A 27,566-nucleotide genomic window follows, 5' to 3' on the forward strand; every position below is an offset into this window, starting at 1 on the left:
TTATTTAAAACATTGATATCTTTTATAGGTTATACATAAATAACTATGGCCCTCCTACATAAGCGTGAAGCTTACCACATCGAGGGAGATTATGTACGACTAGGCTAGAAGGAGAACAAGTTGACCTCCATGTTCGTTGGTGTAATAAGTTATAGCTTCTCTTATGGAAGCATGAAACTCCAAAAATTCCACTCTTTGGGCATGTGTTTGTACTACTGAGCATCAGGAAATGTCAAACCTGCAAGAGATAAAAATCCTCAAATGCAAGCACCAAAACAATTGGAAAAAAAAACATGCTACTCGATATGCTTCGAGACATGTAACATCGTGCGGCCAAATAAAGGTGAGAAGAAGTAGGCTGCGAAGCAGAGCAAAACAGGGGTAACTCATTGTCACCTGCATCAGTTCAGTTTCAAGCCTTCCTTTTCTCTTCTCGTGTTTTTTTTTTTTTTAATATTAACTAATCTTCTCTTCCCATGTTTGAACAAATATGAATTGGACTACTACGGACATATGTTCACTAATGAAAATCTAGTTGTTTAGAACACAAAAACAGAGAGGAGAAAAAAGAGGGGATCTAGACTCTTCTTTCACTTTATGCTGATTCAACTATAAGCAACCAATATTCATAAATTCCTCTGGAAACTCACTTCAAACAGGAAAAAACATGTATAGTTCCAAGTTCTAATTGTGTTAGTCTCTCTTAGTAGTAAATAGACATTCAAACAAGGTGCAAAGGAAACATTTTTAATATGCTCAACAAACTGCTAACAGCAAAAATCACAGCACCTTTTTTCTCACGAATCAGTCAAGTCATTGAAATGATTACATTTCACAACAATATTGAAGTTAGTTACTATCATCTTATGGATATAACTAGGACAATCTTCATTCACAGTGTTGAATGATATAAGGCTTGAAAAAGAAAGCAGTCAATTACCCAAAAACTATTATGCCCAATAGCCCATTTTGAGCATAAAGGCCATTTGGTAAATGGGGAACAAATTACTAAAGCTGAAGTTCTCCTTCTCTCTCTCTCTCTCTCTCTCTCTCTCGACAATACAATCACAATTGAGCTAAATAGAACAGAGAAAGAAGCTTATTTCAGCATAAGTTATGTTCTATTTATTTATTCCCCATATAACCAATCCAAAAAATAGCACTTAAAAAACCAAACTTTCTCTTCACAAAATTCTTCTGCAACGCACAAAAACTCAAGAAATGAAAAAGAGACCCAGAACTGAAAAGAGAAGAGCTTTTAAACATAAAAACAAACACAATACGTGCATACATGCATATACATATATTTACATACATATATGTATATATTTGTATATATAGATGTATATGAAGAAACCCAAGTGGGAATTTGTAAATGAGAGACAGAGAGACTCACAGAGAAACACAAGAGAGGAGTCATGAAGGTGTTCTGGGTGGGCACCGCTTTGTACAATCCCAACCACACACAAAACTATATGGAGATTCAGCTTCTATTTATGGTGGGTAAAATTTGACATTAAAAATGGTAAAGTACCAATATTTCTGCTCCACTTCTACGCCAGCTTTTAGACCAAAACCAACCGTAAAGACTAAAGAGTACAAAAGTCGGCTCCAGCCTCCACGTTCATTAATTTGGCTTGGCGAACGTAAATTTAGAATTATAATTTAAAATTATTTTTAATTTATATGTATTTATTATATAAAAAAATATTATAATAAATTACGAATTATAATTTATTATTAAGATTTTGTTTTGGGGTCTACTTTTTCATTTTGTCTAACTAGTTTGACTGTAGATCTTCCAGTTTGATTAAACCTTTAATTCTCTTTTACTATCATAAATCCCCATTTTATTGGAGAAGTTTGTGGTAGGTAACAAAAAATAATTAAATAATAAAAATAGGCCAGCAAAAAAAATGAAACAAATATTTTTTTTTGACAGAATAATACACAAATTTCTATCAAACTCATATTATTAGTAAGGAATGTAGTAAATAATAGATTTTTAAAACTAAATTAAGTAAATATTCTAAAACTATTTGAAGTAATTAACAATTTAATTATAAATAAAGCATTTACCGAGTATGCAAGTAAAAACATTTTTCACGTAATTTTTTTTGTTATCACTGGTTAAAAGAATTTTTTATGTAAATATAGATTTTTTTAATACATAAGTTAATTTTTACTAGTTGTAAATAAATCATTTATATGGTAAATAATTCATTTACTATATAAACTATTTTTTACTTCAAATAGCTTTAGAATCTGCTATTTATTTAATTTAATTTCAAAACTATACTATTTACCACAATTTCCCTTATTATTATTTGTTTAAAAGCGTAATTGGTTTTCTTTAATAAAGACATAATAATTCTATGAAATGAAAGAACTTTTTTTCGCTTAATCTATCAAAAACTTATCCCTCGTGATAGGTGATTAAGTTTTTACACAATTTTCAATACAATTACTAATATCAATTAGAGGGTTTTTTAATAGAAAAATGAACTATCGATAATTTTTTTACTTTCATGTAGTCAGATTTGTATCAGAAACTATCTGTTCTGCATACTTTTTCAATCTGATGTGATTTTAATCAAATTTAATGATCAGAACTCAACTCTTACTAGTAGGGAGGTCAACCGGAAAAGCTCCCTATTAATTATATGTTTAGTATAAAATAATTTAATAAAATGATTTAATAAAAAAATATAATTGATGCATTGGTTTTTATTGTACTACGTTGCATAATATTGATTTGGGGCCATATTATTATTTGGGGGAAAGAGGAAAATAGGCCAAGACTTGAGATGAATTAAAATTAATAGGCCAATAGTTTACATAAGTTAATAAATAGGCCAAATTACTGTTTTTATCCATAACATGTCTGGTTTTGAACCATAACTTGACAAGTTATTGTCCATAATTCACGATTTTTGTTCATAACTTATCTAGCTATGAACCATAACTTGACAAATTTATACATAACTTATTTGGTTATGAACCATAACTTGACAAGTTATAACCTATTAATTTCTATAACTAAAAATTAGCCTATATACTTTCTTAAGCTTTTCATATTGGCCTATTTTCTACTATTTCCGTTATTATTTTCTCTGTGAAATTTTAAAGCTTTGGCATGTGTAAAAGAAAAGTTTTTTAAATAAAAAATAGAAATACTATAATTATTTAATGGAAAAATAACACATTAACAAATAAACGACTGAATGTCAAAATCTAACGGACACTATATTTGGTGTTAAATTTAACACAAAATATAGCATTTATCATGTATAACATTGTATTAGAAAATGATTTTCTTATCCAGAAATTAAGTTTTTAACATTACATATGAGATGTTCTAGGTGAGTGATTTGCACCTTTTTTTTTAATTTAATAATAGTTCAAAATAAAATCTTCTTGGTGCAAATCATATTTCCCTTTGCACACAAGCATGCTATAGATCAGTCTATAAAATAACTTGGGCCATTTGGCTTACCAATTGGTTGTTGCACCAACTACTCCTACCCTTTTTCTTCCAATCAAAATGCATGGCGTTCACACATCATACTGGAAAATGATTAGTAAAACATCAAAGTAAAAAAAAAAAAAAAAAAAGAACAACGTTATTTATCATTAACATTGGTGAATCATTATACACATAGCCGTAAAATAAAATTGTGATATAAGAAAAGTAAAATTATTGAATCTCATATTATATTTTGATGTACTGAGATATGTGTATGATGCATGCACCTTTCTTGATAAAGCTTCTTATATAACATCGTAAGCCTCTGTATAATAATCATACTAATTAATAATAATAATAATAATAATAATTGAAATATACTTATATGTATGTATATATGAATGAATATATTTATATTTTTTGGGGTCTGTGTGTTTGCAACTTGCAATGCCAAGGGGAAGGAGGAAAAACAAAAGATCAGTTTAATTCGTTGATTCGAGTTTTTAATTCAAGTTAATATGTGACTTTATGTGAAAGTTTTTTACTGTAACAAAAGAATTAGATGTGACTGTTTTTAAGAACTTTTTACTGTAATAAAATTTAAATTTTAAACTCAAATTAGTGAAATAAACAAAAAGAACGAAATTTCTCAGCCATTTTCCATGTGATTAACTGCTTATCTTTTGGCGCATCTTTGATAAGTAGATAAAGGACGACCAAGATAATTGCGCATATGATTCGTATTCTAAATTATCAACAACAATCCTGCCACGTGCTTCCCACTTAAATTAAATTAATGATAGATCCTCATAACCAAGAACATTTTTGTGCTTTATATATATATATATATATAAACCTTATTTGATAAGCTAATATATTAGTATATTAAATTTTTTGTTAAATTTATATAAAATCACTTAAAAATAAATTTAATTGTTAAAAAATCTTGTTCTACCAGTATGTATGTCACGTGTACAGAAAATCTCTCTTTTTTTCAAAATTATTTGTCATATGACATAAGCCATTATGTCAAACAACAGTTATATTTCATTTCACTTATTTTATTTTTCTCGTGTTTTTCGATTTTTTTCCCTAAATGTGCCAATAGTTATAGGAAAAAGATTATTTAATCCATAGTAAAAGTTTTCCTCCAAGATTACAACTGGAGTAATGTCTTTTTCGATTACCATGATAAATGCCGTGCATGCAAACATCCGGATTCCTGATTATTATTATTATTATTCTTTTAATGGCGTGTTAACTACTTTCATTTATTTATTTATTTATTTATTTATTTTAATAAATCTCACGTGAATGAAATATTTTTTTTATTCCCTATAATTTACAACCCATTTGCAAGTCATTCGGTGTAGTATTTTCCTATGAGAAAATGGGTGAACTCACCACTTTTTACAAATTTTTACTATTTATTTTTTTATTTTTATCACTGTTTTTATGTAACGTGCGACCCGGATTACTTTTCTAGCAAAAAAACATGCGACCCGGATTTCGGCTGTTTTATGATGAAAACTGTTGATTGTTTGAAAAACAAAATTGTTGAAATCTTTTCAGGTGTTAGTTAGCTTTTTTTTTCAGAAGCTAATGTCATTTTTCATCGTCTAAACTTTATTCATTTTACTGATTCGAGTTTTTAATTTTAAATTTTTACAGTTAAAAACTCTCAAAAAATATCACATCTAACTTTTTCTGTTACAGTGAAAAGCTTTCAGAAAATGTCACATCTAACTTTTTCTGTTACAGTGAAAAGCTCTCAAAAAATATCACATATAACTTTTTCTGTTACAATAAAAAACTCTCTAAAAATATTATATCTCAATTCAAATTCACAGAATGAACGAAATCTAATAGTTAAAATTTGTGTTGCATGATGCATCATTACTTTATGGGATGTACTATAGTTTCACAAATAGAAAAGTAGATGTGTCCGGAAAAGAAAGCGGTCCAACCCAGTCCAATTGAGTAGAAGATCGGCTCTGCCCAAGCAAAAAAAGTTTGACTTCGGACCGGCGAGTTGGGCCTGACCCAAATCGATACCTCTATAAAGAAGTCACGACTTTGTTTTAAATTAACTACTTGATAAATGTTAGATTACTCATTTTGTCGTTATCTTTATCACTCTTTACGTTGACTGTTTGATACATAAATTTTACTAACATAATATATTATTATTTAAACATAAATAAAAATGGTAGAATTTACGTGTTAAACAGTGAGTGCATAGACTGATAGAAAGAGTGATGCTAATATTTCTCCTAATTATTTTAGCATAAGCAAAATCAAATCAAATTGACAAACATAACATAATCAGCACCTTTGGTCAATCATGGATGTCAGGACATATTGGCAAATCAAAGATGTTAATTTCCTCTTGGATTTCAACAAAATTTTGCATTTCCATGCAAGCACAAGGGCAAGTAATATGTGGCTAAATCTTATCACTTGATTGTCTTGTACTAATATGAGCTGCAATAAGGGGTTCAAGATTTCCATCCAACACAGAATTCAGACCAGGAAGCTGAATACCAGTTTTTACATCCTCTACCAGCTTGTGGGGATTAGACATGTACTTCCTAGTGTCTTTTCGCCACAAATCAATAATGGCCTCATTTTTTATGTCGCTTACACTCGAAACTCCTTGTTCTTGTGCAATCACAAGAAGCTTGGCCTTCAGTCTATTAAGGGCTTTGATCCGATTTGCGAATTGTCTCCTCTCCCCTGCACATACATGGACAAAGTTTAGGGACCTAGAGTGATTTATGCAAAGGGCCGAATTTCGGCACCGTGATGTCATAGCTAACCGCACACCTGCTGATTGAACACTTATGCCAGTAGGAATATGCTCAATGCAAACTGAAGGTCCAGTATCACTTTGCTCTTCTTCAGGCATCGAGGGCGATTTGATAATCAAATCCTCATCGTTGATATGAAGGTCCAATGCATTTTCAACGAACACCGGGACAACATCCACAACTGCCGAGGCACTCTGCATGATATCCACAAATTTGTCAAGCTGTGAGTTTTTGAGCAAGATGTTTATGAGACAACTTATTTATTTAATTTTAACAGCAAATCCTTGCAGGACAGAGATATGAAAAATGAAAAGAACATAAAGATGCAGTTTTGCTTTTAACAGAAAATATGGAATGTAAAACCATGCTTTAGTGTTTTTTTCCAGAATCAATAAGAAGGTAAAGTAACAATTTTAGAACCACCAGATAGCAGTTCTAAATTGGTAGCCCAATTGATGAAGAGCAACACCCGAAAAAGGACCCAAAAAAAAAAAGAGATGATCAATGATTGACTTTTTTTTTATGAAATACTAGTCGAAGAAAAAACAAAGATCTATGTTTTTTATTTTTTTGCTCGAGAACCATACTAAACATAATATACAAAAGATCTATAAAAGAACTAGGAGCTAAATCATAAAAAACCATAACCATTTAACAAATAAATCACACACTGACCCATAACATCATTTTTTTCCCCTCATGTGGAGCGGTTTTATAAAGATCCATCACATGATATTTCTCACTTTCTTGGGTATAATCTAAGATCTGTGTTCGGTCAAAGCAAGAACAAGAACAAGAACAGAAATTGTGTTTGTACCTCATGCAGAGCAGATCCATCCTGACAACCTCTAATCATGTGGTGAACACCCCTTTCTCCTGAAAGATAGCCATAAGCAAACTTAAATTCAAACTCAATAGTTGCCAACTTAATGCCGCCATTCATGGAAGAACGCTTCTCAACCACTCTCCCTTTATACCCTTGCCTTTTCGCCCATTTGGTATACATTCTTAAGAGTTGACTTGCCCATATCTGGACATGAAAATTTAATAAACGAACTCAGAGAACAAGAGAAAATGAGCGCTCAAAGGAGGAAAAGAGATAAGCACAACAGAATCATTATGCAGCAAGGAATGAAAATGATTTAACACATCAAACAAGATTCAAAAGTATATTATCAGTCAATATTCTGTAAGCGCTATAATGAGCTTAAATAGATTGCTCGTCTGTGCAGAGATGAATTTAAGCTAGCTAAGACGAATGGGCTATCAACGTCCAAAACCATCATAGTTCATCATACTCGACAAATTTCCTTCGGGGTCAACAGTGAAAGAATATCCTCACTTTTGTTCCAAAAGACTAATTCGAGCTATAAAATGTTAAGTATATGTCTATGCACTTTTCTTCTACATATTACACAATCCGGACAGCAATATCAATAATTGAATATTCATCTTCTAGTTGGGATTCTGAACCAAGAAAACTAGAGTCAATCCATCAATTTATGTAACTTATGATTCTCATAGGAGTCATGTTGAACATTATATCTATAGTTCAATTTCATTGAAATATAAAGCCAAGTTAGACCACTGAACTCCAAACACATGCATTTTTTCTAACACTTTGCGCAAGCTAGAAGTTCAACCCCACTATGAATGCCAATTTAAGAGATTATTTAGATTATCAAACCTCAGAGTAGCCTTCAGATCTAGCTTTAATAACTACACATGCCCCTTCAATGTCACAAGGCCCCTTAAGAAGCTTGGACATCTCATACTGATCCAAAGCCTTGCTCACGTCTAGAGATGCATTATATGCTTGCTTAAAAAGCCCGTAGTTGATAGCGTCCATCTCGGCCAACTGGGTTATTAGCTTTGCCTCTTCAACCTGCAGAGATGAGCCAAATGTAGTCAGAAAATCACCATTCCTCCATCTAGAAAAGAAAAGTCTAAAAATGATTGAAGCAATTTCGCACAAACAAATTCTCATATAGACAACTTGTATCTCAAATAGATAACTTGTGTGAGTCCCTAACAAAATGAAACCATTTTTCATTATCATCACCTTATATGTCAAATCCTTTAGGGCATCAACTACTTTGGCACTATCAGCTAACTTGGCAAGAATTTCATTAGATTTAGCTGGATCATCCCAGAGGTCGTAGGCCCGTATCATTTCTTCCTGTTTATTCCGTCTCGCCTCTTCAACTTCGAGCGCCACCGGCGCCAGCAATTCGGCGCGGAGAACTGCATCTTCAATCTTCCTTTTCAATGCAAATAGTCCTAAACAAACACCAAATTCTACTTGAGACCTTATGAGACAATTACATATATAAACACAATGATAAACAATACAACAGAAAACCAAAATATTCCAATTCCTAGTTCCTCAAGGAAGAGTGAGGATCAACTGATAAATTCTCTCAAACAGATGATATGCACCCATGAACACCAACCTAAACTTCTTCCATTCAGCCATTTTAAAGCTTCAAACTTCCATAAAAATACAACATTCTAGCATCAACCCACTTGGCAGTTTTGAACGTAATACACAAAATAAACTTTTTTTTTGTTGCTGAAGTTTTTAAGTATAGCCACCACACATACAGTCATGCACAAATGACAAAACAGCATGTTTAGCAAATCAAAGAGAGAAATGTGAAAATACCCAGTTGTTTGTAGACCTTGTTCTTGTCTTCATCCTGGGAATAAGAAGCTCTAACAGTAGAATGTGAAGAAATCCTCGTTTTGTGGCCTTTGCATTTTGAGCTCAGCAAGCTTGTTGCGGTACCACCAGGTTTTCTTACAAACGCCGGTTCTGTGGCCATGTTCATTACCATAAACTGAGAGAAACTAAGAAGAAGAAGAAGAAGAAGAAGAAGAAGAAGAAGAAGATGGAAGATAGAAGATTTTTCATTACAGGAAGGTCAAGAGAAGACTGGTGGTGGCAAGCTGAGAGCTGTATCGGACCACGTAAACAGCTTTACTCCCACCGCTTTTTCCTCGTCACTTCCATTGCCTTATCCTCAACTCAAACTCAAGTCTGCTAGCCACTATGCAAATTACAAAAAGTAAGTGGAGAGTAGTAAAAGCTTTTTTTTTTTCCCATAAATTTGTACCCGTAATATAATCTTATTCAATATGTACCTCATCGTTTCAATAAAATCAAAACAATATTTGTAATTTTATAAAAGTATATCATTTAATTATCTAGTATTTAGCTTTTTTTACATGTAAAATCCCACTTTCTAATAATAAATTTTTTAGAACTTAAAATTAAAAAAAAAAGAAAAAATTTTAGAATTTATGAGTCTAAATTTTTATCTCTCATTCTTGATTAATACCTATTTTATTAGTATAGTTATTTAACTAAAAGAGTTATTAATCAAAATTAAGATATAGAAATCCTGACATTATGACATATACACTTTTAAGGGTATTTATTTTCTTTTTCTTTAAATTTAAAAATTAATGTGACAAACATTGTCCATGGGTTCAATATTGTCTTTTTAATTTTTGATTTGTTTAAGTTGATCTATTACGATTAAAAGGTCAATAAATAATAATAAAAAAATGAGGTTAGTTTTGCACGGTCAATAAATAATAATAAAAAATGAGGTTAGTTTTGCACTTTTCCCAATCTTATTTTATCTCTTCTAGTTAATTAACCTGAATAGTAATTCAAAAAACATAAAAAATTAATTAATTAATTCTAAAAAGCATATGAGTAATTTAAGGAATTTTTTTGTTCGGATTTTATTTTTTAAATATGTCTCTTGAATTATTTATTTAGGCCATCCTATTAGAGGAAACAAATAAAAAATAAAAGAGTTAGATCAATGACTTTGTTTAATTCCAAGTTGAAATAATGGAAAAATAAGTGGAACTTTCACTACCAACTAACTAGAGATCTCATTTGCGTTTCGTGTTTTCTTCGCCCGTTCATAATCGATTAGGCTCATATTTGCTTTATCTCATGCTAGGATTGACCCAATGAAGTTTCCTATCACGTTGCTATTAGATCAAGACTAAAATTTGAAGGCTGTTTAGTTTATTAATTTGAGTTTTTAATTTAAGTTGAGATATGATTTTATACGAGAATTTTTTACTGTAATAAAAAAATTAAATGTAATTATTTTTGAAAATTTTTTACTATAATAAAATTTAAATTCTAAATTCGAATCGGTAAAATGAGAATGACCTAAATCCATGAGACCTTTGAGCTCTCAAGCCCCATATTTACGGTAAATAATTTATTTACAAAGCATATTTACCGTAAATATATTTTGTAAATAAATCATTTACTGTAATTATGTTATTTACCATAAATATTTTCAGAAAAGTGTTATTTAGCTCTTTCTCTCTCAAAATAATTATTGTTTCTTACAAGTTAATTTTTTTTTAAAAAACTTTTCAAATATGAAAATAATTCATTAAAGGTAAAAAAAAAAAAAATCATTAATATTACATTGTATAACTAAAACTTGGTGTGTATATTCTTTCAAACAAACAAACAAAAAACTTAGTGTGTATTCAATTATGAGTTAATTATATTTATGTATGTTGCACAATATGTATTGAGTTAATTATAAGACATTAAAATAAAAATTACACAATACAAAACGGCAAAAAAAGAAAAATAGTGTGTGCTGGCACATTGGCCAACGGAGCGCGTTGTGTGCTATTGTGTCATGCTTAGAGCAAGTAATATGGATCACAATACGATAATACGATTCGAAAACGACACAAATTTCACAGGTTAAGGTTGAGAAAAAAGATATTCGAGTCATAATTGGATCGACCTCAAATTGACACGAAAAACACGGGTCAATTTCAGGTTGAACCCGCCTAACTTAAACACGACACAAAACTCATAAAAAATTAAAAAATATATATTTTTCATTACATATTTTTTATTTTATTATGAACTTGTAATATCGTGATAGTTACACTTAAAATCTTATATTATTATTTGCTTAATTTCAATGGATATTATTATATTTTAGTGTGTTATGAATTTTAAATTATTTCTAATATGTAAAAAATTAAATAAAAATATACAATTTTCGTGTCAATTTTAAGTTCACAGGTCATTCTCATGTCGTATCGTGTCAACCTTTAAAGTGGTCGTGTCGTATTTGTGTTACAGTTTTAAAAAAATTTCGTGCAACGGATCGTATTCAAGTTGACTATAAATTTAAAAAAAAAACAATCAAAACACGACACGATACGTTACACAAATTGCCACCCCTAGTTTAGAATTTGAGTTTTTCTACAGTAAAAAGCTCTCACAAACAATCACATCTAACTTTTTTGCTACAGTAAAAAACACTCACATAAAGTCACATCTAAATTCGAATTCTAAACTCGAATCAGCGAAGTGAACGGGGCCGTAGAAAACCATGAGACCGGCACAGCTCACTCCATGCGTCGTGCTTGGTCAGAGTTAACATATATGGCGTTTACGCGAAATTGTGACATCTGAAGAGCATTATAGCAGTAAATAGTTTGGTGTTCTTCTCTTTAAAGAAGATCAAAAAATTTGACCAAAATATACATAGCATTTACTCTCGGTTTCTCTTCCTTTGTGACCTCATTTTAGAGTGGGAATAGAGTGCCTGTACGAGATCTAAACTACAATCAACCAAATATCCACAGCTTCGCATAAATCAGAGTTTTTTTTTTTTTTTTTCCTACAAAGATTCTGCAAACTGTGGAGCCTCAAAGTCAAGCTCTTGTCTCATGACACAATTCATAAGCCAATCGCTGCTAAAAGTCCATATGCCCTTCTTTACAGCCACGATTGCCTCATCCATGTCTTCTTCGCATGCCACAAATATTGTCTTTGAAGCTGCATTTACTTGGCTCAGCTTACCAATGATCTGCATTTTTCAAGACAACAATTAATGGCATAAAAAATGAGAATCCTCGAGGACTTTCAGAGGCATTTGGCATTAAGAATCTAAGTGAAACTGTGCGAAAGAAGATTAGTTTCCCAATGAAGTAAAGAATCGTTCCTGAGTTATACCCTTTATGGTTTAGCAAGTTTCATTTTGGTTTTATATGCATTATTTACGAGTATGGTGTGATTATTCTAGACTACCAAAAAAAGGTTATTATTTCCAACATAAGCAGGCCAAGGTAATTCAGAATTGAGTCGGACGATATTTATACATTGCCACCAGCGGATCTGACAATGGTAGATAAGGGCTTCGCTGAGGATTGACCATGAGTAGCTATGCATACGTCGTATCCTTTAAGCAACATTTGCGGACTAGCTTTGGCTCTGAGGACTGCACTTCTTAACTCAGCTCTATACTTCAGGGCATACTCTTCGTCATTTAATATGTAAGGTAATTCATCTGCAGATTAATTAACATCCTTTTAGTGCTAATTAATTAGGGAGCACCAGTAAACAACATAGTCCTTCCAACTCACCTACAAACCTGCCTTGTCGATAGCTTTCTTTTAACCAAGAGGGTGAAACTACCCAAGCTCTGAAAAATGGAAAATGCACTTGTGTAATCAATTATGAGAACTAAGAATATATGTTTGGATATAGACAGCCATGTTAAACCAAACACAATACTCAGAAAACTCAACATAAACAGGATATGCAGAAGAACCAATAGGTCAAATGTTGAGCTGATATTCTCGTAATTAATGGGCAACTCTCCAACGGGATAACGTGAACTGATGGATGGATAACAGGACGTCAAAATATGTTGCCTCGTATATTTAAGGAATATGTTCAGTTTCAGGATGTTATTGAGATAAATTAGTTCAAGCCGCGAACTGCCACTTAATAACTAGAGACTTCAAAGTTTGTGAGATTCTAAAGCAAAGTTTGGGAATGGAAGTAGAAAGAATCAAAGAGATCCAAGTTTAAGCAGTGTAACACTAGAAGGACCCAACCACTAACCCTGAACACAGAGCAGTGCAGAAATTCAGAGTCGCTCTGACTTTTCCGGTAATAACATGAGTACTCGTACTTCCATCAGAAGTAATGGAACCACCAAGCTCCGTTATTACCTATACCCAAAAAAAATAAATAAATAAATAAATCATAAATCATAACAAAAATGATATAATAAAAGCAAAGAAGAAAACAGAAATGCCCGTGACTCGAGATATGATGTCATCTCAATTAAATATTCACCAATAGTGTTCGAAATGAATTAACAAGCTGGGCGTACCTTTGTAAGGACTTCTTTCTTGGTATCATCAGCAATATTCATCAACATGATTTTAAAACACTCTGTGTGAGGATGAGATTCCTTCCTGACAGAAACTTCAGATAGTATGTTACCCTGTGCACAGGTTTCAGCAATGTTTTCCTTGTAACTACTAGTAGAAGGATCCTTAGGAGGAAGTCCCGTCAAGGATTTATTTTCTGAAGCGACCAAAGGGCACGTGTGGTAACAAGAACCGTCTCTGCCACTTTCTGAATCTAAACTCCAGTTAGACCCTGATTGGCAGCCAACTAAATAGCTTCCCTTTACTTTCTTTGACTTCAGTGAAGATAATGAAGCTTCCCAAACCCTCTTTGCGCCTGAACCTTGGGTAGAAGAACATCGCATTACATCAGCATCAACTCCAGCCTTGTATAACTCCTCAACAGAAACAAATTTGTTCGACTTTCCTATATTAAAAGGAAGTGAGTCCCTATAACCCTGCACTTCATCTTGGCACCGAGAATCTGCCAAGAATGGGCATTGTAGATGGTCACGTTCTTGCAAACTAGGTTTTGCAAAGGAATCCGCATAAAACATACGGTGTTACACCAGTAAAAGATCATTATTATTGATTAATCTTTTTTCACGTTTGCTGAAATTTTAGCTTTCTTAAATATAATCACAGGAACTAGAAAGAACATCCAATTAATGCAAGGCTGATAAAAGAGATGTAATTTCGGAATTTCCTGTACAATGAAAGCCACAAGAATCTTCAAAGTGGAAGAAGTAAATTCTACTTACCATCTAATTTCTTATCTTCTTTTGCGAGCCCGTCATTTACAAGCATTTCAGGTTGAGCAGTTTCACTTCCGTTAACAATTTGATTCAGTGCATTCACAGTATTAAAACCCTCTATAGAAAAACCAAAAGCGGGCTTTTCCATAACAGCAGAGGATAATTTTCCATTAGGCTGTGATGGAAAACCCAAGTTCAAAAAGTCTGCAGAGGCGGCTGAAACGTCTTGCTTAAGATGTGAAAGCATTAGGGTTGAACCACCTGGGAAGCATAATGCTTTGCGAATGTCAGCTTTAATAGGTAGCCTGCGAGCTTTTCCCTTGACATCTACCTCTGCTACTGATACGAAACCCTGCAGTTTTCAGTTTGTTTTCAAAAAGCAAATGAACAGCAAATTTTGAAACAAGAATAATGAAAATAAATTCGAAGAGTTGAGTGAATTTGGAAACCTAATTTAGTACAATGCATAACATAAATAGAGATATTACCCAACACTTTAGCAAGCACACGCAAACAAGTTAAAACATGAAAAGCATCAAAGTCCTTCCTATTATGGGTTAAAACTGAAAATCATATCTGTAGTCTTGAAGAGATTGCCTTCCCAGGAAGAAGTACTCAAAAGAAAGAGAGAGAGATAGAAATAGATAGAGACAGAGAGAGAGTAGGTTTTTTTTTTTTTTTTTTTTCCTGTTGGTAAAGGTGATCTTGTAAAAATAACCGACTACAAAAGGTACCAGAGAGAATATAATGAGAAAACACGTAGAATACTCATTCAAAATACAAGCATATGAGATCATCATATCCTGCTTTGTCCTGGGAAACAACATTCAGTATTACCTGTTTATGCCAAAATGCTTCAGATTCCTTGTCTCCCCAACAGATTATCGAGCAGACACCTACACTCTGAAGTCTCTTTCTTAACTCCATATACAATAGACGACCTATTCCCTACAAATTGAAAGGCCTATATGAGATTGTTATTCTCAGAGTCAAGGGATTTTATAATGAACTCAACTATATCAAAAGTAGTAGAAACACTAGTGAAAAAAGAAACTGAAGATACCATGGAAATAGATAAGAATTCATTCATAAAGAGTAAAAAAGCACAAGATGTTTAAAGGCTACGCAATATAGTTTAATCGCTCATCAAAAGGCAAAACATTGGTGCTTAATTAGTTAAGACGGATCGCAACCAAAAGGAAACCAAATAAAAGAAATTAAAATATAAATATTGGACTTAAGGTATCAAGACATCCCACTTCTCTCTATTGTACTGTTTCTAAATCCTGTATGTTTGCAAGTTCTTATGGAGAAATTTTATTTTGCTTTCTTGACATATTATGAAGCCTAAAGCATCATAACTGAACAAGAAACAGTGGCAAAATATTAAGCGATCCTATTAAGAACAAGGCATTATAATACAAGTATCGCAAGCAACAAAATGTTAAGGAATGCACGCTTTGTGAGTGAAAACTAAATAATAATAATAATAATAATAAGACCTTTCGTTGGTAGACTGAACTGACAGCAGCAAGAGGAATCTCAGCATATTGTGTGTCAAGAGGAACTATTTGATAAGTAATTGCTGCTATAACCTGTATGAATGAAGAAAGGAAGAGAGATGAGGAAAGGCATTGTTACAAGTTAATTCATTATGGTGTCTCATTTGCGTAAGCTATTTGTATTTTGCGAACAAATAGTAGAGACGAAAGAGATCCACAAGGAAATTGGTTAAGCTTACCTCTTCATTACCTACTGCGGGCATAAATTTCAAAAGCAGCGTGCAATATTTCCTGGGGAAAGAGCTATAGGTGGTTAATACTTAAACATGACCATAAAGTGTATTGATTATGCATAACCATTGTCGTAGTTCACATTTTGAGAAAGAGCTAAATCCAATAGAAGCATGTACTAAAAGGGAGGGTAAAAAGAAAACTGATTTTACCCATTCATTACACATCTTTCCAAGAACATTGATTGCTTTCCAGTATTTGCAGCATAGTTCATCGTGGGAAGTTCTGTCGCATACATCTTTAACACTTCCTACATAAACGCATTTAACTATAATGAGTTCAACATCTTCAGTACCAACCCAAAACAATGTTGTTATGTGCAAAATGAGTAAAATTTACCTGAAGATATGATCTACTAGCGCTATAAACATCTTTAGGATTAATAAGCATAAATGAAAACTTGCCCCCATCCGAAGCCTCTCTCTTCCCCTCCTCTGAATAAAGCCAGAATCATATCATCACACATCATTTCGATGTATCGCATACTCAAAACTTCAAAATGCTCAAGTTACCACAGAAATTTTTAATTTTGACAAATTATTCTCTGATTTTAACAAAGCATGCCCCTAAGTCAGTAACATCTGTTAAAATTTACATGGAAACGACATCATACACATTACACGAGCTCTCTCAAAGGAAAAAACTTAACGTTTCCTTCCAAATTTCAATCTTATGTATTGATTTGAGGACTCTCTTCAACATTTAATTAGATTTTAAATTTACTATAATTAAACTTCAAGGCATAACTTGCCAATTCAGTCAAAGTGTAAGAAATCTAAACTGCTAACACTTTTCCTGGTATTTTCTTTCTTTATTTATTTATTTAGAAGTGAAATGAAGAGTGAAAGTTTCATAAACAGTTCCTTATATCTTTTAAAAAAAAAATGGAAGTATTACCAAGAAATTAAGTTATAAATGGATTACCTCCTTCGTTAGATTTAGAACGCCCAATATCATCCTCGCGGCTCTTCTCATTAGCGTATTCCCTTACTGAAAAGCACACAGAACAGAAGCAAAAGATAGAAAACCGTAACAAGCTCAATAGTCAATCCTCATAATCACCTGAAAACGAGAATCGAACGAACATTACCCGAAATTCGGACTTTTGCATTTCTCGAAATGGAGATTTTGAGACCTTGCTCATCTGATTCGCAAGCGTATTTGCATGCTTCCACTATGACCTCGCAATTCCCTGCGAAGAGGAAAATCAAAAGAGCAGAAATCGAAAACTGAGATCGCGAAATGATCGTTTTGATAGATCAGAGCTTTTGATTTCTGGAGGAATTTAGGGTTCCGTTACCGATTGAGATTGGGGAGCGAGACGATGAAGGAGCCGAAGCGGTCTTTCTTCGCGCCATTATTATTACGTTCGTGTGTTTTGGGGTTTTGAATAAAAATTGTACAGGAATTGGAGGGAGATGGTTTAAATAGTAAGCCTACAGGGGTATTCGCGTAAATAAACATTGATTCCTTGGGAATCTATTTAACCGGTTAGCGCATGCATTTTTTACAATTTTTTTTTTAAATCTAAAATGTCTTCTAAAATTTAGTTGTACTAATTTATTATTCTCTTAAAATAAAAAACAAAAAACAAGCAAAAAAAAAAATACAAAAGGGAGATCCGTTGAAAAACCGATTGCCTTTGATATATGGGTACATATAAAAAATGTATTTTAGATGTTTCATACAAAAATTAGATAGGGACATATATAAAAAAAATTATTTTAATAAGACAATTAGGAAAAAATATTTACGAGGATCATATTTAAAAGAAGGGAAAAAAATGTGTGGTGGGAAGCAAAGGTAAGCGCAAATAAGGAGGGAGACAAAAAAAAAAGAAAAAAAGGGAAGAAAAAGACTAACAAATAGAAAAAAAAGGGACGAAACGTTTCGTTCCAACGAAATGCAGCAAACGAAATAGAAGAGCCGCTCATCACTTTTAAAATAGTAAGGATAAGGATTTAAAGGACCCGTTCATTTCACCGATTCGAGTTTTGTTACAGTAAAAAATTCTCATAAACAATCACATTTAACTTTTTTACTACAGTAAAAAGCTCTCACATAAATGCACATCTCAACTCGAATTAAAAACTCGAATCAACGAACTAAACGAAATGAGTTTATTATCACATTCTATTCTACTTTTGCCATACCCTTTTTCAAACCACCAATCAATTAAATTTTAAATTTTAATTATTACTTGTTATATCCTCCTTATTATTCCAAAAAAGTCCTTACAACTTTTTTTTTTTGCTACAACTTAATTATATTATGTGATTTTGTTCTTAAAAGTAATTATAATTCAACAATATCATAATTTATTAACAAAAAAAAAAGTATGAGAAGAGTTAACGGATGAGTGGCAAATATACTCGCATTTAATTTTTAGCTGGCAAGCACAAAAATTGAGCTTATGTTCTTTTTTTCCTAAAAATGAGAAATATATTCTAAAGTACGGCAATGCAAACATCAATTCACACTCGCACGATCTCTACTACTACGGAAAATACAAAACATCACCTGCAAATAATCAATTTCACCTATAATCTCTTCTTCCTTTTCTTTCCCCAGAGAAAAAAGATGAAATAGTAGAAAATGCACTATATTTTGGCTTCTCTAATATGCTTCTACTCTTATCTTGTATCTTTTTTGAGAGTGTTGATGGATGATTTGGTACCATGCCTGTATAAGGGTGCATACCTAATAATTTGTGTCCCGCGGAACTGTTTGGCTCGTTTCATGGGCCTAAACTAGGAAACCTTTGTGGGTCGTGGTTTGATGGGTTATGGGTAATCAAGTGGGCTCATTTATCTCTTAACTTTCGTATTAGTTTGAATATCGCTTGGGGTTCCCTAAATCAATCAAGTTAAGAATAAATGGATGACGGAGTCCTTAGCCCTTTCTCGAAGCATTCCTTGTGTGGGAAGCTCAAAACCCCTCGTTAAAGTCTACTTCTTTGTGTGTCTTTAAAGCTCCAATTGCTCCTTCAGTCCCGAGCCTTATCTTGTAAAACCTTCTCTACCGCCAAAAGGTATTTTTTCATCATCTTCTAGCTCAACAAAGGCTTTTTGTGTGCCAGACTTCTGTCTCAGAGCTACATTGCGTCTGCCTCTGAGAGAGTCCATGCGCATATCTTTGCTTCGCCTATTGAAGTTCCTCTGAGCAATTTGTGTCAGGTGCTCTAAATGATGGATGCTTAGCCATAAATAGCATGAGTCCAACTTGACATGTTTGACACCGTGATCAAACCTCCGAGAATGGAAATATTCATAGCATTTAATATGATCCCATGCCATCAAGTGTGTTTCAGACCTGGAAAAATGTTTTAATCATCATATATCTCAGAGTCTCGTCTTAATCTCCTTCTACTTCAGGCTATTAGTCCAATCACATATTTACTTTGTCCAATCTTTTTGCTTCGTAAATAATGGTGTATGCAGAGCTTTGTCAGAGCACCGTCGAACCGGCCACGGAGCAATTCTCCAAATCTTTCGTTATATTTTTAGGCATCCTTTTCAACGGGATAGCTGTAGATCTTTGCTTCAAATGAAAATGTTTGCTTCAGTTTCTATTAGATCTTTTTTGTACTACCCTGAACTGTCGCCGAATGCCTCCATTTTTTTCCCATTTTTGGTTTTTTTATTTGACAGCTCCATAAGGCTGGCTGACATCTTACTTTAAATGGAATTGTGCATGCATGCTTCCCTCAGAGCATGCGATAAGATTCCTTAGAGCAAACGCCACGACTTCTGGATTTCTCCTATAAATACCCATTTCCCTTCATATTCAGGGGACGAATCAAGCTTACATAGCTTACTCCCACTATGCCGAAATATTTCTAGAATTTCTCCATTTTCTCGAGTTGTTCTTAAGGTTATGCTCGTCTCGTCTGCCCCAAGCTGTGATGCTACTCAAGAAGCTTTGTCAGATCTTCGTATGCTCCCTCCTTTGAGCACTAAGAAGTTCTTGAGCCTTTACTGGCAGATTCAAAAGTATAAAAAGGGTAAAAAAAAAAGGCAGGCTAAAATAAAGAAATAAATAAGTTTTGAGTAAAAATGAAAAATAAATAAAACTTCAAAAAAAATAAAGAAAATGTAAAAAAGGACTAAAATGATAAAATAAGTAAGTTTTAAGGTAAAAACATAGAAAAAAATGAAAATTTAGGACAAACATAAAAAAGGATAAAAACTAAATTAAAAATTAATGCATTTTAGTACAAAAGAAACGAAAACAAAAAAGAAAATAAAACTTTGGGTCCAAAATAAAAAAAAAATGAATAGAAAAAGACTAAATTAAAGAAATAAAAAGTTAAAAAAATAAAAAGAAGGGCCTTTGAAAAAAGAGGGGAGGGGAAGGGAGGATTTCGACCAAAACGGCACAAATCCGTTTGGCTCTGTACATTTTTGAGTCTTCGTTTATATATATGTCTCGTTCATTTTACTGATTCGAATTTTTAATTTTAGATTTTTATAATAAAAAGTTCTTAGAAAATGTCACATTTAACTTTTTTTGCTACAGTAAAAAGTTCTAAAAAAATATCACATCTCAGCTCAAATTAAAAACTTAAATCCGCGAAGTGAACGAGGCCATAGATAAAAAAAAAAGGAGAAAGAGGGAAATAGGCCAAGGCTTGAGATGAATTAAAATTAATAGGCCAATAGTTTACGTAAGTTAATAAATAGGCTAAATTATTATTTTCGTTCATAACTTGTCCGATTATGAACCATAACTTGACAAGTTATTGTCCATAACTTATCTAGTTATGAACCATAACTTGACAAGTTTGTCCATAACTTATCTGGTTATGAACCATAACTTGACAAGTTATAACCTATTAATTTCTATAACTAAAAAATGACCTATATACTTTCTTAAACTTTTCATATTGGCCTATTTACTACTATTAAATTATTAAAAATAAAAAATAGAGAATTTACATTACTTTCCATTATAAGGGTGAACTCGTAATTTTATTAATAAAATCAAAATTTTTTTTTTTTTTTAATACTAAACAAGAGAACGCACTTTAACCTCTCCGACTCTCTCTTTCTTCTTCTTCCCTTCTCTCGCTCTCCTCCTCCTTCTCCTTCCCCTTCTCTGCTAGGGTTTGACGTACGACGGCCGGTGAAGCTCCGATGCCGGCCGAGTGAATCTACGACGGTATCTCTCTCTATCTCTTCCAATCTGCTCTCAAAAATCGTTCTTGAAACGTTGAAAATAATGTGTTGAAAAATCAATTTAAAAAAAAATGAGGAAATTATCATCGTCCTTTTCTTTTTCCATTTGTCTTCGCATGATTTTGCATATTTTTTTGTTCGTTTAATTTCTGCTTCCATTTATCCGATTTGCATTTGAATTTTTTCAAACTTGCATGAATTGGTGTGCTTTTCGGTATATAAGAATTAAGAGAAGGCAGTCAAATTGGAACGCTAAAGGTGTGGCTCTTTTCTTTTTTAGTTTGGATTTTGTTGAATTTGGCGTTTAGCTTACACCTAAATAGCATTTATTTTCAGAAGAGATGTATAAATCTGGGCTAGACTCAATTCTGATCGATTTGAACTTGTTCTTGGGATGGGAGTTTATTTGAAAGTGGTTGATTTTTTTCTTTTTTGTTTTTTGGGATGGGAGGGTTGCGGTAGGTTGACGGTCAGCGTAAAAATAAGTTACTCTCATGAATTTCACTTCCATAAGACCTGCGTAGAAAAGTGAAATCCATATAGTTGAGATTAAGATTAAGGCTTGTTGTTATTATTTTTTAGATTATCCGGTAAGACATCCGGGTCTCTTTAAAGCTTGATGAGAAGGATTTTCTTGGTACCAGTACAAGGTGTTTTACTTGTGCTATTTTGCTTAATATCATTCTGTTGACTTCTTTTGGTGTTGCATTGCTTTTTAACTGTGAAGTGCCTTGTAGTAGTTTCTGGGTAATTTTGAAATTTAGGACATTTGTTTGACTGTATTAGAACATGGTATTGTATAATTATACAATAATATAATATTTGGTGTGTTTGGTTTGACTATTAAATTGTATAAATTAATGCGGATGGTAAATTAATACGGTTTATGTCTTATTATTGAATACGGCTCATTTTTTACGTATTGTATTATTTTATAGTGGATCAATGATTCATGTTAAGATTGAGCACGTCTAGAGGTCAAGGTCGGGTTGATATAGGGTTACGCCAGAGCGTATAATTGTTAAAAAATTTAGGAGGCACAATGCAAATTTTATATTTATTTAAAATTACATTTGACCCCAAAACTTTTATAAAATTGCACTTTGACCCCATTTTTTTAAAAATAAAATTACTATTTGACCTCAAAACTTTTAAAAATTGCCAATTGACCCCAAAATTTTTAAAAATTGCCAATTGACCCCAATTACTAAAATTTTGCATTTTGACCCCTTATGATAATATAACACAATACAATACACCTTATGTAATACGACACAATACAAACTACCAAACATGACCTTAGTTTGTTAGGTGAAAAGGTTGTTGAATTATTGTACTTCTATGGGATGAAGTTGTAGAATTTGATTTCGGATTCATGGGGTTTTGTATATGCCAATTAACAAGGCGACTACTTTTCTTTTCCCAGCTCAATTTACGTTTTGTATATTTTTTTTTCACTTAATTATATACGTGTTTTTCCTTGATTTTTCAATTGTGTTTGGTGATTTAAAAGTAATTGAGGGTTTAAGATAGTTTATAAAGGTAAAGATAATTGCTATTGTTCATGAAAAAACTTTCTTAAAAAAATTGAAAAATATTCATTTACGCCATAAACAAAATTCTTAGTATGTACTGTGAAGCCTCGACACATGACTAACTTTCAGCAAGCAAGCAATGTTGATCAGTTCAAATTGACGATTTTCTTACTTTCATGCTTTGTTGTTAATTTGAGTGTTTGCTTGGTATAAACGTTTGTGAAGCTTGCGATTTTGCTAATTCAACATAGTTCCAACGCTTTTTTGGTGAAAAAAAAGTTCAAATCATGGTAATATGTTCTGCAAGTTTGGTTTTTGGTGCTATGGTATAGTTATTGTGAATTGTGACGTTTGGTGATGCCTTTTACATTGGGATGATGCCACATTTGATGTTTTCATATTGTCCCAGCATTGAATCTTTGCGTTAGTTCTGTGTGTGATTTTTTATTTTTTATTTTTTATTTTGCTTGCTCGGAAGAGAGATTTCTACAGTTTTGGGAGCCTGTGTGTGATATTTTAGATCGAAAAGAATTGTTGCTATTGTGGTCTTTTCAGATGCTTAGAGTATTTGTTATGTTATGTTGTTGAAACTTTAATCATATTAAGATATACGTGTGATTTGCTATAGAAATGGGCTTTTTTGGATGTCTGAAATCTAGCACAAGATTGCCTTGTGAGAAAAGAGAAGGCTTAGAGCCCGTTTAGTTCATGCGTTTAAACTAGTGATTCTTGATTTTAGCATTTGAAATTCAAATTTTTTTGTGAGAGGAAAACACTGTAGCGGAATCAAAATTATGGATTTAAACGCACGAAACAAACGAGCCCTTAATTATTCATTTTTCTTGCTCTCTTGTACGTAAATCATTGTGTGTTGTTTTATGTGTAAATTGTTGAGTTAGATATGAATATTGGGTATTGGTCAAGGCCCCAATAATAAAACGAAGGTTCTTAATTATTTGTCTTTTTGCACATACAAAGAATGAATTAATTAAACATTGGTTTGAATTAATAGGTTGGGGCATCTATAGAAGTATTTATTAACGTTACAAATATAGAGGCATTTTAAATTAGGGTACATAATTCAAAAAACAAAATTAATATTTTTCAAAATTTGAGGTCATGTTGAAAAAAAAGCACAAAATTCAGGAACATATATGAACTTAATCCTATAATCATCTTTCACAGGGTATTCCTGTAAATGTAACTATAGAAGTATTTATTAATTTTACAAATATAGAGGTGTTTAAATTAAGGTACATAATTCAGGAAACGAAATGAATATTTTTCAAAATTCAAGGTCATGTTGAAAAAAAAGCACAAAATTCAGGAACATATATGAACTTAATCCTATACTCATCTTTCACAGGGTATTCCTGTAAATGTAGCTATTTTTTTGCCGCAAGCGTAGCTGAGGCCTGAGCCAAAATTCAAGGTTGAAATCCCAATTGCAAAATAGGAGGGGCATCTAAACCATAAACATTCCAGCTGCCGTTGCCGCTTTCTTGCCCACTTCTTCTCATTAGATCAGTCAATGTCAACCTCAATTCGCAGCTAACAAATACCCATTTTTCATTTTTGTTTTCCCCAAAGCCCCAAAAAGATTTTTCATTTTCATTTTCATTTTCTACCAAAGCCCAAAACCCCTGATTGCCCAAAACATCAGAAAATGGCTTCAACGACCTCTCAGCTCACCTACTTCTCTGCCGTCAACCGTCGCCACAACAATCTCTCTTTCCCATCCCCATCTCTTCGTCCTCAGGTAACTAATCTCACCAAACTCTCCATATTTTTATTATTATTATTGTTGTTGTTGTTTTCTGTTATTTGAGGTAATTAACTGGGAAATCCCGTTTTGCGAGAAAAAGTCATGGGTTGTCACGGTCCTTGAATTCAGTTCTGAGGGAATTGGCAAGACCAATTTGAACTATGTGTCCAATCCGCAAAAAACCCACGTCGGAAGATTGGAGAATTCTTATCCTTCTGAGGAACGAGAGGACGTGAATTTGGGGACGGTTGAGCAGAAAAGAACAGCCAAGATCCATGATTTTTGCTTTGGCATTCCCTTTGGTGAGTTTTGTGTTTCTGTGTGTGTTTTTCCAAGTTGCCCATTAGAAAATTTCTTGCTGGGCGTTTGAGAATAGGATCTAAAGTTTGATTTTCATGGTCACATTTTTTAGATCGTACTTGTTAATTTACCAGTTTGACCAACATGACTATGAGTGCTGCTAGGATCCCGACTTTTGTCCAAAGTTTGTCATTTTTTTCACGAAGTTCTTGTTTGTTAAAAGAATAATGACTCAACTTGTTATTAAAAAGTAATGATAAAAGTTGGATCTTAGTTATTAAATACTCTTTTGTTTGTGGGCTTGAGCTCACAACTACATATTGTATATCTATGGATTCTTGTAAAAGCTTAAGCTGATAGAAAATGGACCGACAATGATTTTTTTTTTAATAGTACTGTGTGTAATTGGAGTCAGGTGGGATCGTTTTAAGTGGAGGGCTTATTGGTTTTGTGTTTTCGAGAAATCCCGCTACTCTGACCACTGGTGTGCTTTATGGCGGAGCTTTGTTAGCCCTTAGCACTCTCAGTTTGAAGATCTGGAGACGGGGGAAATCTTCTTTGCCCTACATTCTAGGACAAGGAGGTAATACTTTTTATACAGACTTTTTAGTTTGTGTAAAGACCCTTTTTGAGCATTGTGTGATTTTGTTATGCGATGGTTGCAGCACTAGCAGCGGCTCTTCTCTGGAAGAACTTTCAGACCTTTTCTTTGGTATGATATTGGTTATCTAGTTAGGAGAATAAAGTACTCGCTATTAGGAAACTAATTTGAGCTGATTGTTTTTCTCTAACTTAATTGTTGTTTCCCTTGATGCAGACAAAGAAAGTATTTCCTACGGGCTTTTATGCTTTTATTAGGTACGTCAAACTGTAGTTAATGGTGTTCCTGTGTTGCTAATAATTCTAAAGTTTCGATTTTCATCCATCAAACACGCGTTCTTAACTGCATTTTTTTGTTGGGGTGTCCATCACAGTGGTGCAATGTTGTGCTTCTACTCATATGTGCTGCTCTCTGGAGGAAACCCACCACCAAAGAAGTTGAAATCATCTCCAAGTGTTGCATCGTGATAAAACAGCTCTAATGAGGTTAGATTTTACAAATGTTAAGAATTTTGTGCCGTCCTGTCTTGTAGTTTCAAATAAGTTGAGGTCACTGATGGATGAAGGAGAAGTTGTATCGGCCATGTCATGCGAACTGGTTAGCTGTTTGTCAAGTATGTGTTTAATCATATTTATGTGAAATCCACAATATGTTTTTTTAAATAACAATAAACATGTTGCTTCTCAAGAAATAAAGCCATCATTGACAAACCAACTGGCGTGGTGTGTCAATATGTGGATAGTTACCGGATTGTGGACTGTTATAAGAATATCAGCTGAGGAAAAGAAACAATGTGAACTCAAACATGTGAAATCTAATTTATGTTGCTATCATTTTCATTTGCTACTGCTGTGTACAAGGTTACTTCCTCTATTATGTTCTAGCGTGTTTGACAAGTTCTAATCCTGGAGAATGTAAATGATGCTCAAAAAAACGCGGGAAATACGGTTTTAGATGGATTTTTCATCTAAATGAGCCTCGTTGTGCCTACGTGATGAAGCCACAGCCATGCCTTGGCGAGAGTTGGCACCTCGGTATTCTCGGTCCCTAAGAATTGATCGTCGTTGTGCCTACGTGATGAAGCCACAGCCATGCCTTGGCGAGAGTTGGCACCTCGGTATTCTCGGTCCCTAAGAATTGATCCTCGTTGTGCCTACGTGATCAAGCCACAGCCATGCCTTGGCGAGAGTTGACACGTCGGGGAGCCTCAGAATGCTCGGTATTCTCGGTCCCTAAGAATTGATCGTCGTTGTGCCTACGTGATGAAGCCACAGCCATGCCTTGGCGAGAGTTGACACGTCGGGGAGCCTCGGAATGCTCGGTATTCTCGGTCCCTAAGAATTGATCCTCGTTGTGCCCACGTGATGAAGCCACAGCATGCCTTGGCGAGCGTTGGCATGTCGGGGAGCCTTAGTATGCTCGGTCTCTAAGAATTGATCCTCATCGTGCCTACCCACAGCATGCCTTGGCGAGCGTTGGCGCGTCAGGGAGCCTCGGTATGCTCGGCCCCTAAGAATTGATACTCGTTGTAAGAATTGATCCTCGTTATGCCTTCGTGATGAAGCCACAACCATGCCTTGGCGAGTGTTGGCACATCAGGGAGCCTTAGTATGCTTGGTATGCTTGGTCCCTAAGAATTGATCCTCGCATGTGCCTACGTGATGAAGCCACGTCCATGCCTTGGCAAGCGTTGGCACGTCGGGGAGCCTCGGTATGCTCGGTCCCTAAGAATTGATCGTCGTTGTGCCCACGTGATGAAGCCACGGCCATGTCTTGGCGAGCGTTGGCACGTCAGGGAGCCTCGGTGTGCTCGGTCCTTAAGAATTGATTCCCGTTGTGCCTACGTGATGAAGCCACGGCCATGCCTTGGCGAGCGTTGGCACGTCGGGGAGCCTCGGTATGTTCGGTCCTTAACAATTGATACTCGTTGTGCCTACGTGATGAAGCCATGGCCATGCTTTGGTGAGCGTTGGCATGCTGGGGAGCCAGAATGTAAATGATGCTAATATATAGTGAGCAGTGACATTGCTGATGCGTAAATTATCATTAGTTTCTTTTTCTTCTTTTGTCCGTGTAAATTATGGACCAAAACCGAAAGAGAGACTTGAGGTCCTATATCATTCCTAAACACTCTAGGCTTTTGTTGAACTCA

General features: G+C 33.7%; 4 protein-coding genes across 9 annotated transcripts in view; 1 reads left to right on the plus strand and 3 right to left on the minus strand.

The window, feature by feature from the left end:
• Positions 1-1,617, minus strand: part of LOC21398600 (folylpolyglutamate synthase) — an 8,115-nt gene extending 6,498 nt beyond the window's left edge. For 3 of the 4 annotated variants that reach the window (XM_024169663.1, XM_024169662.1, XM_024169661.1), the window contains exons 1-2: positions 1,397-1,617; positions 76-238 (exon numbers count right to left, since the gene is read on the minus strand). In XM_024169663.1, coding sequence (XP_024025431.1) covers positions 76-223 — 148 coding nt within the window. In that variant the 5' untranslated portion in view covers positions 224-238; positions 1,397-1,617. Of the gene's footprint in view, positions 1-75; positions 239-1,396 lie in introns of those variants that run through there. The other variant, XM_024169664.1, reaches the window with a different exon arrangement.
• Positions 1,618-5,827: 4,210 nt separating this feature from the next.
• On the minus strand, positions 5,828-9,298 carry LOC21398601 (peptide chain release factor PrfB3, chloroplastic). Its single transcript, XM_010104408.2, has 6 exons — positions 8,942-9,298; positions 8,339-8,556; positions 7,964-8,161; positions 7,094-7,306; positions 6,293-6,470; positions 5,828-6,202 (listed from the first exon to the last, which is right to left on the minus strand). The coding sequence occupies exons 1-6, from the start codon at positions 9,111-9,113 to the stop codon at positions 5,913-5,915; spliced, it is 1,269 nt and encodes a 422-aa protein (XP_010102710.2). The 5' UTR covers positions 9,114-9,298; the 3' UTR covers positions 5,828-5,912.
• A 2,438-nt stretch (positions 9,299-11,736) lies between these two features.
• On the minus strand, positions 11,737-17,178 carry LOC21398602. The gene is made up of 14 exons (XM_024169680.1): positions 17,127-17,178; positions 16,961-17,026; positions 16,376-16,470; positions 16,189-16,286; positions 15,985-16,036; positions 15,746-15,838; positions 15,081-15,191; positions 14,250-14,595; positions 13,619-13,972; positions 13,470-13,531; positions 13,196-13,305; positions 12,712-12,770; positions 12,448-12,635; positions 11,737-12,155 (listed from the first exon to the last, which is right to left on the minus strand). The coding sequence occupies exons 3-14, from the start codon at positions 16,424-16,426 to the stop codon at positions 11,967-11,969; spliced, it is 1,713 nt and encodes a 570-aa protein (XP_024025448.1). The 5' UTR covers positions 16,427-16,470; positions 16,961-17,026; positions 17,127-17,178; the 3' UTR covers positions 11,737-11,966.
• Positions 17,179-21,083: 3,905 nt separating this feature from the next.
• Positions 21,084-26,471, plus strand: LOC21398603 (protein FATTY ACID EXPORT 1, chloroplastic). 3 transcript variants are annotated; one of them, XM_024169657.1, is made up of 8 exons: positions 21,084-21,196; positions 24,115-24,507; positions 24,614-24,815; positions 25,229-25,396; positions 25,479-25,525; positions 25,631-25,671; positions 25,788-25,899; positions 26,275-26,471. In XM_024169657.1, exons 2-7 carry the CDS (start codon positions 24,415-24,417, stop codon positions 25,879-25,881), a joined length of 645 nt encoding a protein of 214 aa, XP_024025425.1. In that variant the 5' UTR covers positions 21,084-21,196; positions 24,115-24,414; the 3' UTR covers positions 25,882-25,899; positions 26,275-26,471. The 3 variants fall into 3 exon arrangements, with proteins under 3 accessions (XP_024025425.1, XP_024025426.1, XP_024025424.1); XM_024169658.1 differs by having other exon boundaries at positions 26,369-26,467; XM_024169656.1 differs by lacking the exon at positions 26,275-26,471 and having other exon boundaries at positions 25,788-26,260.
• Positions 26,472-27,566: the final 1,095 nt, after the last annotated feature.

Source organism: Morus notabilis, unplaced genomic scaffold (assembly GCF_000414095.1).
Source record: "Morus notabilis unplaced genomic scaffold, ASM41409v2 Scaffold645, whole genome shotgun sequence".
In the NCBI taxonomy this organism is placed as follows: Eukaryota; Viridiplantae; Streptophyta; class Magnoliopsida; order Rosales; family Moraceae; genus Morus; species Morus notabilis.